Below are 18,010 nucleotides of genomic sequence, written 5' to 3' on the forward strand. Positions count from 1 at the left end.
ATGAACACTAGAGCAATCTGCCATTGACGACAGGAGAGATAAGGTTTCAGTAATAAAGACGGTCCGAAATATATATCAACTCTGGGTGGTGAAAATCTTGTGTAAATGGTGTGAACGAAATCCAATGTAAGATGCAATCATTAAAAATATGGGGCATAAATCTTTGGATCAGAACAGTGTGGTGTAGCACCATTTCTTACAATCTTCGAGGAACAAGATCTAAAAAGTAATAGAATCAATGTAATAACTGCCCAGAAGAAAATTTTATTTTTATATAATGAGTGAAATAGTGGTCGTAGAAGTCCTCTGTTCAAATAATTGAAATGAATGATTTTATATAAATTGTTTTGGTCAGAATAAATTTTCCACCATCATTTGCTTAGGAGTTTTTGTTGAATTTTTGGATATTGAAAATACCCCACCTTCCCATATTGCACGTGGTTATCTTATTTTGATTTTGCATGTTGCCAAGATTACAGAATATTCATTTCTGGCTTTGTATTTATGATATCAAGAGGAGCTAGTTCTTAGAAGAGTGCTAAAAAAAACTCTTATATCTACCACCACTTTGGAAGTATAGTTCAAGAATTCTTATATTAGCACGAGTATTATAACCATTTGGATTTTAACCAAGATATATATTTGTTGGCATATTACTATTACAGTACTTCTTGTTACATCATTATGATGCTGGAACCATTACTAAATATTGCATATCTTAATTAATTTTTCAAATATACAATTTAATATTCATTATTATAATCATTTAATCTGAGGTGTGAGTGTATTAACATGTATCATATTTTATTACAATCATCTATAATTTTATCTTGTGTTTTGGTAAAATTAAAATTCTCAACTATAATAATTTTTTTTTTTATAATTGACTAATGCTATTTGATAATTTATGAATTAATTAATCAATAATGTATGATTATTTATAGGATTACTGATAAAATTAGTTGGATATTATTTTAATATATAATATATCACAAACTAATGAATATTATATTGGGCCTTCATATATATAGATGACATTGCTATAAGTTGGGAGTAATTAACTCATAGTTTTCTTTCAATACTAAGACAAGTGATTTCAACATGCAACATCTTTGATAGAGCTTGCTGTTTTTATTAAAAATAAATAAATAAATAAAACTTTATATTATTTGTTTAATATCATATAATATGTGTTTATTTTTATATTCAGAGAAAATATTGTTTATGGATTTTCATCGTGCCAATGTAAATCCATTATGAATTTTGAAAGTATTACCATATCTATGCAAGTAAGACATTCCTTTTTTTCTCATCACTTTTGAACCTTATTCAATTTGTGTGTGTATATATATAAGGCCATTATAAAATATTAAATTTTATTTCGTAATCCCATGGCGTAAGATTTTTCTCATAATATAGAAAAGTCATTACACATATTTTTATTGTTTAATTACACCTTCTAAGTATTAGAAGGGAGTTGAATCCTCAACTACCCATATAAAAATTAAATACTTCATACCATTCGATCATTTTTTTAAAGAAAAATTAATAAACTACGTTTTATTGAAAAAAGAGTACAAGGAAAACCAAAAGGATTACAACATAAATAAAAAGAGGGGAAGGAGAAAAAACAGAACTGTCACCAGAAATAGACCTGTCCTACCAACCGGAGAACAAAAAACAAAAAATATAGAGGATGAAAGGGATAGAGTTAGACTGTTAGAGCTTAGAAGATTTCTAGCTTGATAACTATGGCATCATCTTACCATTAAATGAGTGGTTTGTCATCCCGCCATGTGATCATTATCTAGATGGTTTAGAGCAGGAAAATTCAATTGCAATAATAATAATAATTTAGGCGTTTGCTTTCATTTTATTTCGCACTTCTTCATCTAAGTTTGGAGAGGCTTTAATTTTAACTGTTTATGCCCTATCACAAAGTCAAAAGTTATGCATTGACGAATTCAGTGTGGTGGTTCTATCATATAGATTGCATATTTGATATTATTGTTTTATTTATCGAGGAAGATGACTTCAGTGGTATATAAAATAAAAGAAAAAACTTTCCACCATTCATAAATATTGGTTAACATACATTGTTTCTTCATTAACTTCGGCAACACAAATTCTTTTAAAAAGTGGATAGTAACATAAATAGTACAGAGCACCTTTTTGTTTTCGTTTTTATTTTTATTTTTGGTTTTGGATCAGTACAAAATAATTTACAATTGGAAACCGTGGCAAGGAGGGATGCATTTTCAAAGAGATCACTTTAATATCTGAAAGTCAATAGTTGATTTTTTTTTTTTTTTCCTTTAGAAAAGTGACAAGCACAAGAATAGTTGATCTTCTTATTCGCTTAATTAATGTTAGTAGAAACTTTTTCTTTTTTATATCGATTTGCTGACCTAATTAATCTCTTCTGACATATGTCAGTAAAAATTTTAGATGCATTTTAAAAAATAGTTTACAATCAATTTTTGATATTTTTAGATAAAATCTTTGATCAGTCTTTCAATATATATATATATACATGTTTATTATAGTGGCTTAATGATTCTCTAAAAATTTATCATTTGAAACATACTAACACATAAAACAAGTCTTTCAACATTCTTAATATTAACATTAAGAATGTCAATATTGACATTTCAAATCCATGACATAATATGAATCCAAATTTAGTTTTTTTATTTGTATTCAAAGTTTGAATGGATTAATAGATCAGCCACTACAAATGATCTTACCAGACTTCTAAATTCTTTACCGGATTGTTCCAATGATCATGATGATTCTTACTCCTGGTCATTAGAAAAGAATGGAACTTTCACAGTCAAATATTTTTACAATTTTCTAATTGATGGAGGACTTCGCAATCAACTTTATCCCAATTTCTGGAAAACTAAGTCTCCTAGCAAAATCACCTTATTCTGTTGGCTTGCCTGGGATAACAAAATTCTAACTCTTGAGAACCTATTCAAAAAAGGGTGCAACCCTTCTGCCACTGACACATGTACCCTTTGCCATAATAACACTGAATCAGTGGACCACCTTTTCTTAAACTGTCTCTATGCTGAGCGAATTTGGTCATTCTTCAAATGTTTATTCGATACCGAAACTCTTCCCTCCTCAGTATATAACATTTGGACCAATTGGATTCCCTCCATTTACTCTCCCCTCAGAAATATCTAGGACCTCTGTTCCAGAGCCATTTTCTGGAATATCTGGCTGGAACGCAATAACCGTATTTTTAACCAAAAATGTTCACAAACTTCTGTTACAATTTATAATACGGCTAATATGATTCTTTCTTGGATTACTGCAGACTCTGACTCCCACATTTTAAATGACTCGGAGGGTACTCGGGAAGATCAGCGCTCCTTAAACTTCCTCGACTCATGGATCCTCTGTCTGCACCGGTGATCTGGCGCCCGATCAGATTCAGGAGTAGTCCGTTACCTTCTTCTCTGAGCTGGCCTGTGTCTCCATATGGTTGACTTCGCCGGTTTCAGATTGCTCCTCTTTTATCTTCCTTTTTACATTCCTTGTTCTCTGTTATTCTCATCTCTGGTGAGGATAGCAGACTTCTGCTTTGCTCCAGTGTTTGTTGTATTTTCATTTGTACTTTGTTGCTTCCAGTTTGCTCTTTTTTAATAAATTTGTGGTTTATCCACTTTACTCAAAAAAAAAAAAAAATGGATTAATAGGATTATAATTGTACTATTCTTATATTTATTTATTTATATCATTTCTAAATGAAAAAAATGAAAATTCAAACAATGCCTCAACTAGAAAATCACTTATGAATTAACATTTCCAAATATACATATTAAAAGCTTGACTAAATCCTTGGGCAAAATTGGCTACTTAATAAATTATGAATGAGTTTTTATTTAAATAAAAAAAAAAATTATTCATAATTAAGCTTGAAACTTCCTTCCGTGAGCATCAAAATTTTTTGTGTTTCCAAGGGACATTACGGTTTATATCACCCTTAAGTGATGCATATGTACGCATGACAATGCAAATAAAAAAGGGGCAGAATAATTCTTGTTTTGCAGTCCTAATACTAATAGTATGGTAGTCTTAATGGTAGTAATTAATTATATTATATTTGATATTGTGGGTATGTAGTAATAACAGATGTATTATGATATCCGTACGTAATAGTTGTATGGTAATATATGATTGTAGTAGTAATACTAGTTATACTAGTCGGATGTTATTGCAGATTCATTTTTGCATGCCTTCAGTTGCTCACGTTTTGATTAACAAGAGCAAGCTCAAAGATTGAAAAACTAGCCATTAAGGAAAAATTAAGCACTAATTTATACATATATATCAGATCTATATATATTGTCCTTGTAATTAATACCGCATCTTCTCTTTAATATATATATATATATATATCTTTTAGATGATTTTTTTCATTTTTATTAAAAAAAAAAAAACTAATTAAGGACCGGGCATGAAGTGGCCACTTCACCAATCAAGCAAATTACAAAGTCAATCTCATCATCCACGTTCCCCGTTTACCTACGGAGAGTTGAGAAATGATCAGTGGTTGTATTTTATAATAAGAGAGCTAGCTAGCTAGCTAGCACAATTTTCATCCAACCCAATATTAATGTATTATTATTCACAAACTGACAGGGAAAACGATTCTTTATAACTAGTACTTCATCAACCACTCCTATATATATATGTCAGTATGTCACGATGCGACTTTATTTGGTTTGCCAAATTCAATGGCGTTTTTTGAGACAATTCACATTATTAATTAATGTTATAGATACACATCGAATGACAAGCAAACGCTTTAATTGGAATATCATGCTGTCATTGTGAGCACATCAACCACTTATAATCAAGTGGAAAAAGTATATATGAAAATGCATAATCCAAGTAGCCTTATAAAATATTATAATTACTAGTCATTCTATTTTAATCCTGCTTTTGATGCATAGATGACACCAAACTTAATTAGGATATTGCGTGTCATCCCCTTCGTCAGCTCTTTGATCGGGATACTTTTCTTCTTATCTTCTCATTTATACTAGTTAGTATTCTAATTGATCTCTTTGAAGAGGTAATTATTGAGCTTTAATTATTATTTCACACTAGAGGTTGTTCAAATTAAGAAAAGAAAAGCATTGATGTGAATAAAGCGCTTGACATGAGTATAATATATATGGTTACGTGTGAATGAGTTTGATATGGTGGAGGTTGAATCCGACTCGCAGATTTTAATACCGGGTATGTCTACAGGCACATTTTAAGGGCTCATTGTTGGAAATCCTTATTGATGATTGCTCATTCCTAGCTGAGTTTTATAAAGATGTAAAATTTTCATTTGTGAGATGGTATGCAAGTTGGGTGTGATCCATTCTTTGGTGAAGAAGATTACCAATTTTAACACAGATTGTCAAGATTGGCTTACAACCCCTCCTCAGCTCAATTCTTTTGGATGTTATGCATGCAAATTTGCTTGAATAATGTTCACTTAATCAATTTTTTTTTGTTAAAAAAAAATTTAGACATGTGCGTTTCAAGTATATATATATATGTATTGCTTTAATTTCGGACAAATACTCATACAAGTTTCTCTTTTGTTACTAGAACAGTTATTACTATATATACTACTAATTATAATACCATGCACGGTCAATATTATTACTACTATATATAATACTACTTCACAATTTATATCTAGCTAGTTTACTTACTATCTATGTATATAACAGATTCTGCCTTTCTTATGAAAGACTTATTTCTAATTTTTATAATATCATTTACAATAAATATACAATAAGTATAAAGCAAATTAAATCAATTATTTGAGTCCAAATTATATTTATATATGTAAATTTAGCAATCATTCATCTCAGGCTTCAGCATGCAGCTGGACGTACACGGAACGGCTTGAAACAGATGTTATTGGAGCATAACGGGACACCAGTGCAGTTGACGAGGTTGGCAATGCATGGGAGAGACATGAGGTCTGGACTGGAAGCCACATTGCCTGCCTCCCTACGTATCCTGTGCCTTCATGTGTGTATGTATATCAGTATATGTATGTATGTATGTATGTATGTATGTATGTATATGCTCCCTCGTGAACGTGTGTGTTACGTGTGTGTGTGTGTGTGTGTGTGTAAATATGAGCATGTTAATTTCGCCTGTCTGACGGGTTTCACTTGACCAGGTTCATGTTTCATCGGCCAACTAAGCCACATCAGAACGGGTAACTAATTTTGCATATATAGCCATTTTGTCTTAAGAATTAAAGAATTTTAATGATTTTTAAGGTGCACTCTTGCAATGGCATTCCCTCCACAACTTGATGCTGATTTTAAGTAATAGTACATGATCCATCCGATTAAATTTACATGCATATTGTAGTCAATAGGTTTTCCCATTGCACTATCAACCACCTTATCATAATCATACTACCTCTTTGTCATAGAGCTAGCCTTCTGTCTGGTTGACTGCACTATATATAAACTACTTTATTGAGTTTTAAATTTCTGGAGATCAATTAATTCTAGTTAACAAGGCGATTGCACACACACACATATATATATATATTCATAATTTTACTCTTTATCTTCTTCAAGCAATTGAATGATGCATCTGTCTTTCAAGTGCATGAGCTTGCTGCTGCAGGGCATGCATGTACCCATCATGGCAAATTAACAATTGGCCGTTGCACATATTTCAAAAGTGAACTCTATCTTAGTCAAGTTATTGAATATATGCCTTTTTCTTTTTCTTTTAGGTGAGCTTGCTATTGAAGTTCATGGTTCATGTACATTTTGATAATTAGTTATTTTACAGCAGCTTCTAAGCAGCTGTTACGTAAATTTCTCATTCTTTCTGTTTACAGGTTCAAAGCATGAGCCGGATTGTCAAAGTGATTTTCGGCTGAATTTGAAACATATCTTTTAGTAATTACATATGTACCAAACAATTAATGGATCGAAAGAAGAGGAAAGAAAATTCATCCCAAAAAAGAAGAAGAAAATGTTATAGAAGAGTGCTGGACTTTGTACTAAATGTGGGAAAGCCTTTGATATGGTGCGGGGACCTGAATGTTAGGTATGTTGCTTCTAGGGTGTAAGTGACTGCTTCAGTCATCAATTTTCTAATCCAGGAAAGATCAGTACGTCTTCTCTGTTTTAGTTCACTAATAAATATATTAGTCTAGAGTCATCAAATGAGGGCTTTGATTTATAATTGCCTTTGTACTTACCTGTTTTTTTTATATGAATGAATGTAGTTTATCCATTTATTCAAATATGTATATATATATATATATATATATGCACCAAAAAACATAGGAATGGTCTGTTATACATTTCAAATTACAATGCATAAAAAATGGAAAAGTTTAGAGACACAGTATGTTTATGTTGGTTAGCATGATGATAGCTAGGAAGATCAATTAATTAATGTGGTTGAGAAGTTAACCTACCATACACTTGATGCACACACTTTTTTTTTTTTTTTGGCTAATAGACGATAAGTGCCCGCCATTTAAGGGATTGTCAAAAGAACAAACAGGTATGGAAATGCACACTTGATGAACCACCTTAAGCTGATGAGTAGAGTCATTTATGTTATGATGATTTATAGCATTGATAATTGTTTTTTCAGGGTTGGAAATTGATGCAATCCTTTGTTTGTGCTCTTATTTTTTCTCATTTTGTGTATAAATAATATTTCAAAAGCTTTTTAAAAATTGCTTATTTACTTTTACATTCTGATATTAATAGATTTGGGTTCATCATCTGATTCATCTTTGTGATATGATGCTCCCAGCTTGGCATTCCATTGATTATACAAGCTGTGAAACAGATTGGAATATCACTGCTATTCAGGACTGTGGTCAACCTGGATTTACATACATTGGCATTGTCGGTGCTCTAGAGCAAAATGAAATCTCTGTTTCTGTTTTTCATTCATCTTTCTTCTTGATAGCTACTTTTTTATTTGTACTTTCTTAAGTATATTATTTGATGCTTTTGTATTTACACAAGTAAATATAACTTGCAAATTAATGATTTAAATGCTGCTCTCTTGGGCCCCTTCAGAGTCAATATTTTTTTAAAGATGTAGGCGCCTAATTCTTCCAGTTGTTCAGTCCATGCATTTATATGGCTCATTAATTAAGACTTCTATCACTATGTAAAAGTTAGTATATTTATTAAGAGTAATGCTACTCTCACAGAATTCATTGCCCGAATTTGCTTCCCGATCTGTAAATTTTGTTTAGTCATTTATCTTCATTTGATTGTATGCTAATTAATAATTTCATCATCCAACACTGCTCAGTACTTTTAAGTCTTTAACACAATACAGAGACTAGCTTTGGATTTAGTTTGTTTCCTTTTTTTTCCTGGTTTAGTTCTACACTTCTAGCAATGGGTTTTATTCCTGTTCAGTTGTGTAGATGGTTTTGTTGGTATGCAGCCATGCAGGTACCTTGGTAAAAGAATGCGGATAGATTATTTCATAGTTTAAGAACAGCTCAATGGTACGGTTCTTGCTTGTGATACACATTGGCGAGGCATTGAATTGGAAGGTCAATATGACTTTTCTCTTTAGCAAAAAAGGTGTAAATTCTAGACTTTATGAAGAGCATGGCAATGTTGACTACCTTCAGTTAATGGCATGAAACCATTAGTATTTGCACATGGTGTCTGCTAGATCTTCAAACGATCTCACCCACTCCTGCCATTAATTTACATGTTGATAGCTTTTCCTTCACCACCGAGATGGTCAATTTTTTGTCAGGCATTTGATTCAATTTAGAATTCAATCTGTTTTTGAATGCTCAACACTTTATTTAAGATGCCTTTGCAATCATGACTTATTACTACTGACGACCAAAATTTGAGGCTTGTACATTAAAATTGAGTAGTAGTTGTGAGCAAGTGGTTTTAACGCCCATGTGTGCGTACGAACTTCATCCTTACTTACCCTACTGAGGCTTGTACATATACTCCTTTTTTTTTTTAGTAGTCTAACCCATCATTTTGGCGCAAAAAATAAAAAATAAAAAATAAAAAAATAAAAAAATATTACTACATATGAAATCTCACAGCTACATACCGATTGTGTTAGTACCTTCAAAATTTGATTCAGTACTTTGTACCCAATTAGCTATCATCTTTCCTTTTCAGCTAGATTGACATTTTTTAAAAATCCTTAAGTGTATCTGATATTTAGTAATTCATTGAGTCTGTTCAATATAAGTGTGAACTTCTCCAAGGCTTAAGCTTAAATGTGTACACACTTGATATTAAACCTCAATCACTGATAGCATTTCATTGCAATTATACCGAATGAAATGTTTATACAGTAAGGCATTTTTAAAAAAAAATCATAAACACTTCATAATAAATTGTATGCAAGGGTTTTATGGAAGTGATCATTGCCCAGTTACGTTTGAGCTTTCAGAACGCTGCGTCAGCAATGTCACTATTATAATTAATTAACGTACATGGCCTGGGTACTATATTGTACTCACTTTGGTGCTAACGCTGGTAGCTGGGATTTACCTGGTTGTTTTCACAATTGCCAGTATTTCTTGTCTAGTTTGAATGAATACACCAGCACAACAAACACTAGATTAACATGCATCCATTTTTGGATGAGGTTGTTGTATCCTTTTTATTTTTTTTTTATTTTTTTATTTTTTTTAATGAAAAAAATCTTCATAAATTACAAATGTATTATATAATTTGAGTTCTCAATCACATGGAAAAGTCTAATCAAGATCAGTATCATTTTATTTCTTTTTTACATGTAACATCTTATTTAGCAATGTTGCTTTCAGAAATCCATACAAAAGAGATTAGGTATGATTGACCATATGTGTTGTAACATCTCCGGTCATGCTAGCTTTGTCTTTTTGTGGAATTTCATAGTTGTTACTTAATTACCGACACTAAAAAGTCATGTGTTTGAGAGAAGAGGATATTATTACTCTGCCAATTATTTAATAAAAATTTATTGAGTTTTTTTTTAGTTCCATATAATTTTATGGGATACATTAATGCACAATAAGATCTTCGTCATATTAAAGAAAATCTCTTCATTTAAATTATAATTTAAAAAAATTACATATCTATTTTTTTAATTTTTTAGTAAATATGACAAGTATATATAAAATCGACATAAAATTCAATTTGAGACTCATTACCACTATCATATGTATCAAGTGCCATAATAAGATTAATGATATATATAATTAGACCAAAGCTCCATTAGCAATACAGATCTATTTAAACAGGATATTAAAAAAAATTAACATGACGTCAAGATAACTTTCAATGTATAGCTGTAAGTTGATTATATGACAAAATGTTTTAATAAAAAAAAAATACATCAACGCTGAGCTTTATATATATATATATATATACGGAGAAGAAAGAAAAGAAAATTAGGGAGATGGAAAAAGACTATCATTTAATTTGTTAGATAGAAGACCAAAGAAAGAAAAGAAAATTAGAGAGATGGAAAGAGACTATCATTTAATTTGTTAGATAGAAGACCAAGGAAATTAATAAGAACTTCTGTTTATATGTAATAATGATAATGATGCATATAGGAAAATGATATAAATTTATATATATATATATATATATAAAGAGAGACAGAGCTATATACGTAAGGGACAAACACAAAAATTAAAGTAGTTACAACAGGAAGACAAATATGAGGCTCACATAATTTATTTTCGTTAAATTAATTATAAATAATTATCCTTATTGCATCTATATATCAGTAAAATCACCAGTTTTAAGAGGGTGAGGATGTGGCAATTCCCCGCCCGGGGTATGTTGACGCTTATTGCCCTACCTCAAAAAATAAAAAAAAATAAAAAAAATAAAAATACCGCGATAATATTTTTATAAGTTTTATCATTTCTTCTTGTAGATATCTCATAAAGATGCATGCAACATAACAAAGCAACGTAGGCGTACACAGTACACACACATAGATAACATATCTATTAACTAGGAGATAATATCCAGATTTATTTATAATAATTTAGCAGCAGAAGCAGCAGCAGCAGCAATCACGCTGAGGAAGAGAAGTCGATGCTAAGCCCACCGATTATGACGTTCTCAGTCCCTGTCCTTGGCACCAGTGTGACGATGATATTCTCATCCCCATCGGCACCAATATCATCAAGAGACTCCGTGATGCTCAACTTCAGCCTTGTCCTCCCAACTGCCATCTGAGAGTCGGTGGACCTGTGCGTGTGCGCGACGTTCACAAAGCTTCCGACAAACTCGCTCGCATTGGCCCTCATTTGTCCGAAATCCGAAGGAGCATTGATGAAAACGTCGAACTTTATGGCTTTGTCTCTCGGAAACTGAATCCCCTCCACGACGAGCACCTCAGTCTCCGCTGCCTTCTCCGATTGGCTCCTACCGACACGAGGCCTCTTCACGGTGGCGCTGGCGGCTGCGGTCAATGTCAACGGGAATGTTGCTTCCGTGATTGCTGACCTTGCAGCGGCCCGTGCTGCTTTGGGAGTTGGTCGCTTCCGGAGCCAAGGGATATCAACTTCTTGGTAAGTGTAGCGCAGCAATTTATTGTCCAGACAGTCTCGGACTTTCACCCTCACAAGCTGCGCGTTCTCGTCATAGAAGAGAAAAGCTGCGTCGAGCCAGTCCTTGTCTTTGAAGCCGGTGTTATTCTTCGCCGCAACCTTCGTCTGCCAGATATACCAGAGTCGGTCAATGTTGCCATGGTGGGCGAAAAAGATGGGGTCTCTCCCAGCAGAGTAGAATGTGCCCATGTCTTCAATATTTGGCTGGGTACGGTCACCAGTCCACAGGTGCACCGGCCCGTGAGGAACGTTCTCCAAGGAACCAGCCCCTGGGTTTGGCTGATCACCTCTCCGGTAGGCTGCTCCAAGGAATAGTTCAGGTGTTTTATTAGCCACCACTTGCCTGTACATGATGGTGAGGTTCTGGTCAATCTGCTCTTGATCAGGGAGGTTTTGGTCAACGAGATTGTAGTCAAGATCAATCACGGTTGGTGGCTGGTGCTTAGCGTCACGGAGGGGGTCGTAAAGAGAAGTTGATGGTGTGGTGTAGATGGAAGGCAACCTCATGCCGGCTTGTGCGTCCCAGTTCCAGTAAGGAAGAGCGAAGGTCTCGTCCCCAATGAGCTTGCCAAGGATTCTCTCATTAAAGTAGAGGTAGTAGCGGTGCCAAGGAAAGAAGAGCCAGGAGTTATGGACCTGGAGCTCAAGGTCTGGGAACCCAACCTGGTCGTAAGCTCCGTCACAGTAAGCGCAGTGGACGTTGGCTTGTTGCATGAAGTTGCGTGGGTCGCTGGCCGGCAGCTCCCTCATCAACTGGACAGCTCTCCTGTACTTTTTTAGATACTCGTTGTTGACTAAATGAGCAGCTGGACGCACACGCATTGGTGAAGTCGGGGAAGGGAGCTTGAAGTCGATGATCTTACTATTGGATTTGTAGGGAGGGCAGCAGTTGATTTGATTGCCGCCTCCATCGGCCAGCTGGCACTGGGAGACATCTGGAGGCTGGATTGGAAGTCCCTTTGCATGTGGTGTGCCTGTGGCGGCGGCTCCATACAAACCACCTCCTAAAGCTATCAGCATGTTTCTCCTATCCAGCTTCATCATTTCATGAGAGTAGTAATTCTCACCATCATGATCATGAGAGTGTTTCCCGCCCAGTTCAGCTTTGCATGACAGCCTCCTTCTCAGGAGATGGTTTGTTTTGACAGCTGCCAGCTGAGGAGGAGAAGGAGGAAGCCTCCTTGTTTGGTTGTTAGTGAAGAAGGAGCATGCAGGGGATGGAAGGTTGCTTGCAGTGGACATGCTAGCCATCGATATATGAATCTAGCTATGAGAGATGCATGATGCTTATTGAAGGTTATGTCCTCTATTTATAGTGGTGGTGGTGATGGAGATGCATGGTTAGTTGATTGGGTTGGCGTGTGTTAGTGTCTAACAAATTAATATTGTGAAATGTTCTTCTGCTTTTGAAAATTTGCTTGCGTGGTGGTTTTCACACGAAAGGTTAACGGTTTAGGAACGGTTTGGCTACAAAATAAAAAATATATAGCATAATTTTATTAAAGTGGTATTTGGTTGAATTTAATTGTAAATACAGTTGATTCAAATACTTGGAGTTTAAAATACAGTGAAATCAAATATGATGTTTGGTTGGATGTAATTAAAGATACTGTATTATAAAATTTTATGTTTGGTTTGAGTGATTTGTTAATGTATTTAAGAGATGTAATTACCCAAGGTGAGGTTACCAAATTACCATCACATATTTTAAATATACATTTTTTAATATATGATAAAACTAAATCAAGTTTTTAAACCCATTTAATATATGATAGACTATTAAATGAATTTTATTGTAAAATTAATTATTAAAAATATTAGCATAATATTTTTAAATTTATAAATTCAACTATCTCTTAATGATTAGTTGTTTCAATTTTTTTTTAGTTATTACAAATATTTTCAAAAGATATTTGAGAATATTATTTAAAAATATTTTTAAATCACCATCTTATCCTAATCTTGATCTTGCCCATCTCTCTTATCATTATCCTACTCATGATCTTGATTTCATTCATCTCCATCGCCTCCGGCAACCTCACGGCTTCGGCTTTATTTCTCTTGTTGTAATTTCGGAGACAACGATCAATCCCATCCACAAATTTCGACTGCAGTTAGCGTTTCCGGAAAACGGCTCGAGCTATGTTGATGTGGCTCCTTTGAGAGCTGGCGGGTGATGTTTGACAGGATCACTCGGTTACAAGTGAAGATATTGTTGGTGCAAAACATCTTTGGTGTAGTGTCGTCGGTCACTGGCATATCAACGAATAAAGATGGCGTCAGTGATAGAGGCCTGGGTGACTGGGTGAGGCGCAGTAATCTTAAGGATGAGATTATTTACTGAAGCTCATAAATCCCATAATCCTAAATGAAGGATTTGGTTTTACGGTCAATTTGGCCGTAAAACCAAATCCTTCATCCGTACATTTAAAAAGTATTTGAAAATACACCAGTAACATGAAATCCCTTCAAACAAACAATAGATTTTAGCATTTGGGTATATTTGGAGTTACATGTAACTCCAAATACACCCAAACAAACACTACCTAAATAGGAAGTGCAAGTAATTATTACAAAAAATTATAGTATATTCTATTCCTATATAATGAGTGTTTGGTTATTAAAATGAAAAAAAATTTCAGAGATCGACTCGTCGGCAACTAAACCACCGGTAGACCTGTGGCCGGTCGTCCGAGGTCGGCCAGAGCACCGGTGGATCGCCGGTGTGTCACAGTAGGCCACCCGGGCAGATCACCAGTGGTCGCCGATGTGTCACCAGAGGCCGGTGGACCGGTGGTTGGACCGGTGACTAGTTGCTGGAAACTTGTCGGACCACCGGTGGATCGCTGGCATGTCCCCGGAGGCTGATGGACCGGTGATCGAACCGTCAGTGAATCGATGACCTGTCGTCGGAGGCCGGTTAGACTACCGGCCAAACCGGTGGCCGATCGCCGGAGACTGACCGAGCCACCGATGGACTGGTGGCTGGTTCCCTAATCGAAAGAGAGAGAGACTTTTTACAATAAAAAAAATTCCATTAAAAATGGAATGTTTTTTTATGTCATAATGTCATATTATGTTATAATTTTATAATTTAAAATAAATATCCAAATAGTCAATATGGCATAATTCTTAAAAAATATTAAATTATAAAATATTATAAAAATTATGCCATAATTCTTATCTATCTAAACAGGTTTATGTCCGGGACCCACTTATCCCCACGTGATCTTGAATTTTGAATCAATGCATTACCTTATACATCTATGCATGTGACGCACTCGTTATTATTTTTATTTTTTTGGTTCATCTGAGTTTTGATCCTTATTCAAGTTGTTGTCAGATATATATATATATATATATATATATTAGAATAGTGCTCAATATTAAATCTCATTTAATTGTCCAGCTGGTAAAATAAAAAAAAATCAACAAAACTAAAAAGAAAGAAATGATAATTTGGTTTGTTTTTCATTCATTTCGTTGCACGGTACTCCATCTAAATTTGGTGAAGCTTTTAAGTGCATATACATCACCCAAAGTCAAGCATTGAATTCAGTAGGGTAGTTCTATCTTTTGATGTCAAATTTGATAGTATTATTAATAAATTTAATTATTGAGGCAGATGAGCTGGACACAGTGCTTAATTCAATGGGGGTAGTACTCCAAAGAAACTTCAAACTTTTACATATCAAAGAAACGTGCCATCATTATCAACCACATGCATGCAAAGTACATATATAAAGTCATTTTTTTCTTTTTCTTTTTTTTATAAGTACAGGATAATTTACAATGGAAAATTGTGGCAAGGAGGGATGCATTTTCAAAGGTGGTCTTTAATGCTTTGTTTTGATGAGCTGTTAGAAGGGTTCGTAAAGTAGTGTCGAATAAGGTAATGTTAGTGAAAAAAAAAATTTAAACTATATCTTATTTGGGACAGTGAGGAGGGAGATATTGGCGTGTTGTCTGCATTACTAGACTCGACACCATGGGACTTGGAGGAATTGTTTGACCTCCATGATACTCTCACCGACGAGGTGAAGGTACAGCAAGGACGATACATGTTGGTGTTAGTTTGAATTTTAGTCGGAATTAATTTTGTATTGATATTAATCCAATCTGGATTCAAACTGAATAAAGTGGTCCATGACTTTATCTAATGGAATTTTAAATTAACTCTAATTGGCACTTTGGATAATGATCTACTTAAATTTTAAGTTGAGTTAATCCTTTGATGGTAAGGATTATATATAGTACAACACTAGGGGTCCCCAATCTAACGTTCTCGAGAATACCCAGCCCCATTGATGGGAGAGAACGGGATAGATTGGAAGAGCCCTTGGTTTCTTCAAGTGCAGATCTTAGTCCCTTCGTTTGTCCTGTTTGATTTGTTATGGCTGGAGGTAAGTGATCCTGCTTCCGCTACATATTAATTAGTTAATTTATGTGACATATTAGATGTCATACTCTAGTTTTATAATACGACATATTTACGTGCTTAGATGTCGTATGCTATACTCCAATTAAATTTCTAACAGTTGGTAGATTCTGGGTAGGCTGGGGTTGATGGCACGCAAGGAGAGACACGTGAGGAGATAGGTAATCTGCAGGAGCTCACCCACCATGCTGTGTTGCGGGTGCCTCGCGAGGGTGGTGAGGCGGTGCCATCGGCAGGCAATAATCTGGGTGATCTGGGGGCTCGAAATATACTGCCTTGCCAGAGAGGGGCTAAGACATACAGTGAGGGTTGCTTGACCAGGTCGGATGTGGGAATGGTTGAGCTCGGCTCCCTTCCTAACCCCGAGATTCCTGCCTGGAAGCTTCAGGATCCAATTGAGCGTCGTTCCCGGTCAGCGGTGGTGGAGTGGTGCTCCCACGATGGCATTGAACTGCCGAAGCATCACAAACGTACGAAAGAGGTCTGGAACCGACAGTCACGTCGATCGGCGGGGAAGGACCGATGGTTCCAAGGGTGATGCTGGTCCTTTAGCGGACGGCTCGAGAAGGTGCGGTGTCGAATGCTGGGTGGTTCGCTCAGAGAAGGCCCAGAAACCAGTGACAGTTGGAGTGGCAACATTGGTTGAGGTTGGCAGGGATAACTTCAGTTAGTCCGAGGTTGTATCTCGAGAGGAGATAGGGTTAGTTGATAAAGATCGTGGGCTGGGCTCGGCTTTTGTGGACCCTGTTGTCACTGATTTGGGTCCAGTGATGGAGGGTTGGTTGGCTATTGAAGTTGGGTTTTCTTCAGGCCCGAGAGGATATTATGTGGATCTTTTTTTGATTTGTGATGTGGGCCTTTTCTCGGCCCATTTTAAGAAGGTTGAGGTTGCTGGGCCTGGAAAGGCTATTGGGCCAAGGAAGGACCTTCTTCAGGAGGCTTAAGAGGAGGTTTCTAAGAGTGGTGATCTGGTGTCTAGGAGTGTGGAACAGGGTGTTACTGATGCCCCACCTGCTTTGGCTCCGCCACTTGGTTTTCCTTGGAATTTTTTGTCTGGAGTTTGGGCGCTTGTTCCAGATAATGTTCATGGGTTCTCGGATGGTGTTAGTGGTCCTAGTTCCAGGATAGACGATGAGAGGAAGGATGACACCCCAGTGGATAGTGATTTGCTTGATGAGATCGAGTCTAATGATTTAGTGTCCGAGTTCGATAGAAATCTCAAGCCTATTATGCCTGGGTTACAGGAGAGCAGTGCTGCTGACCCTAAGGTGCCAAATCCGGGAACCAGGCGCAGTGAGAGACAGAAGATTCCCTTTTCTAAGTGGAATGAAAAGACAGAAGATTTCAGAGGGTTCCAAAAAGAAGATAGAGGAGCAAATTGGTACCATCAGGCGTAGTATGGAGTTCTTGGGTAAGAGATCGGCTGAGATCTGTGAGGGCTCAGCGGCCGAGGAGGCGCCTTCTCAGTTGGAGACTTAGTCATTTTTCCTCTCTGGGTGGGGGTCTGCTGTGCCCTTTTTTGTTCTTTGTTGTGTTTGTCCGTTGTTTTGCATGTCTTTATTTGTTGTACCACATCTAGTACTTCTTCCCTGTGCTGCTGTTGTTGTACTTTTGTTCTGCTCCGTTTTCCCTTTTATTGAAGTAGTTTATCCATTTTTTAAATTTTTTTTTTTTTGTGACTAATAGAGCACAAATCATTTAAAGGATTATTAAAAAAAAACAAATACAGAGGTGCAATATTAAAAATAAAATTTATAAAACCATGTAATGTTTGGTTTGAAAATAATAAAAAGTAAGGTTATATATAATACTACAAAAATACCTTTTTAAGAATTTCAAATGAAAACAAAAAAAATTTAACATGTGTAAGGTTATATATTACAAAAATACCTATTTAAAAATCTCAAATGAAAACAAAGAATTTTCACATATGATGAGTCATCATA

At 35.3% G+C, this 18,010-nt stretch overlaps 1 protein-coding gene across 1 annotated transcript; it reads right to left on the minus strand.

Moving 5' to 3' along the window:
* Window positions 1-10,889: 10,889 nt before the first annotated feature.
* Window positions 10,890-13,014, minus strand: LOC120250204 (polyphenol oxidase, chloroplastic-like). The gene has a single exon (XM_039258997.1). It carries the CDS (start codon window positions 12,875-12,877, stop codon window positions 11,087-11,089), a length of 1,791 nt encoding a protein of 596 aa, XP_039114931.1. The 5' UTR covers window positions 12,878-13,014; the 3' UTR covers window positions 10,890-11,086.
* Window positions 13,015-18,010: the final 4,996 nt, after the last annotated feature.

This window comes from Dioscorea cayenensis, chromosome 19 (assembly GCF_009730915.1).
Source record: "Dioscorea cayenensis subsp. rotundata cultivar TDr96_F1 chromosome 19, TDr96_F1_v2_PseudoChromosome.rev07_lg8_w22 25.fasta, whole genome shotgun sequence".
Classification (NCBI taxonomy): Eukaryota; Viridiplantae; Streptophyta; class Magnoliopsida; order Dioscoreales; family Dioscoreaceae; genus Dioscorea; species Dioscorea cayenensis.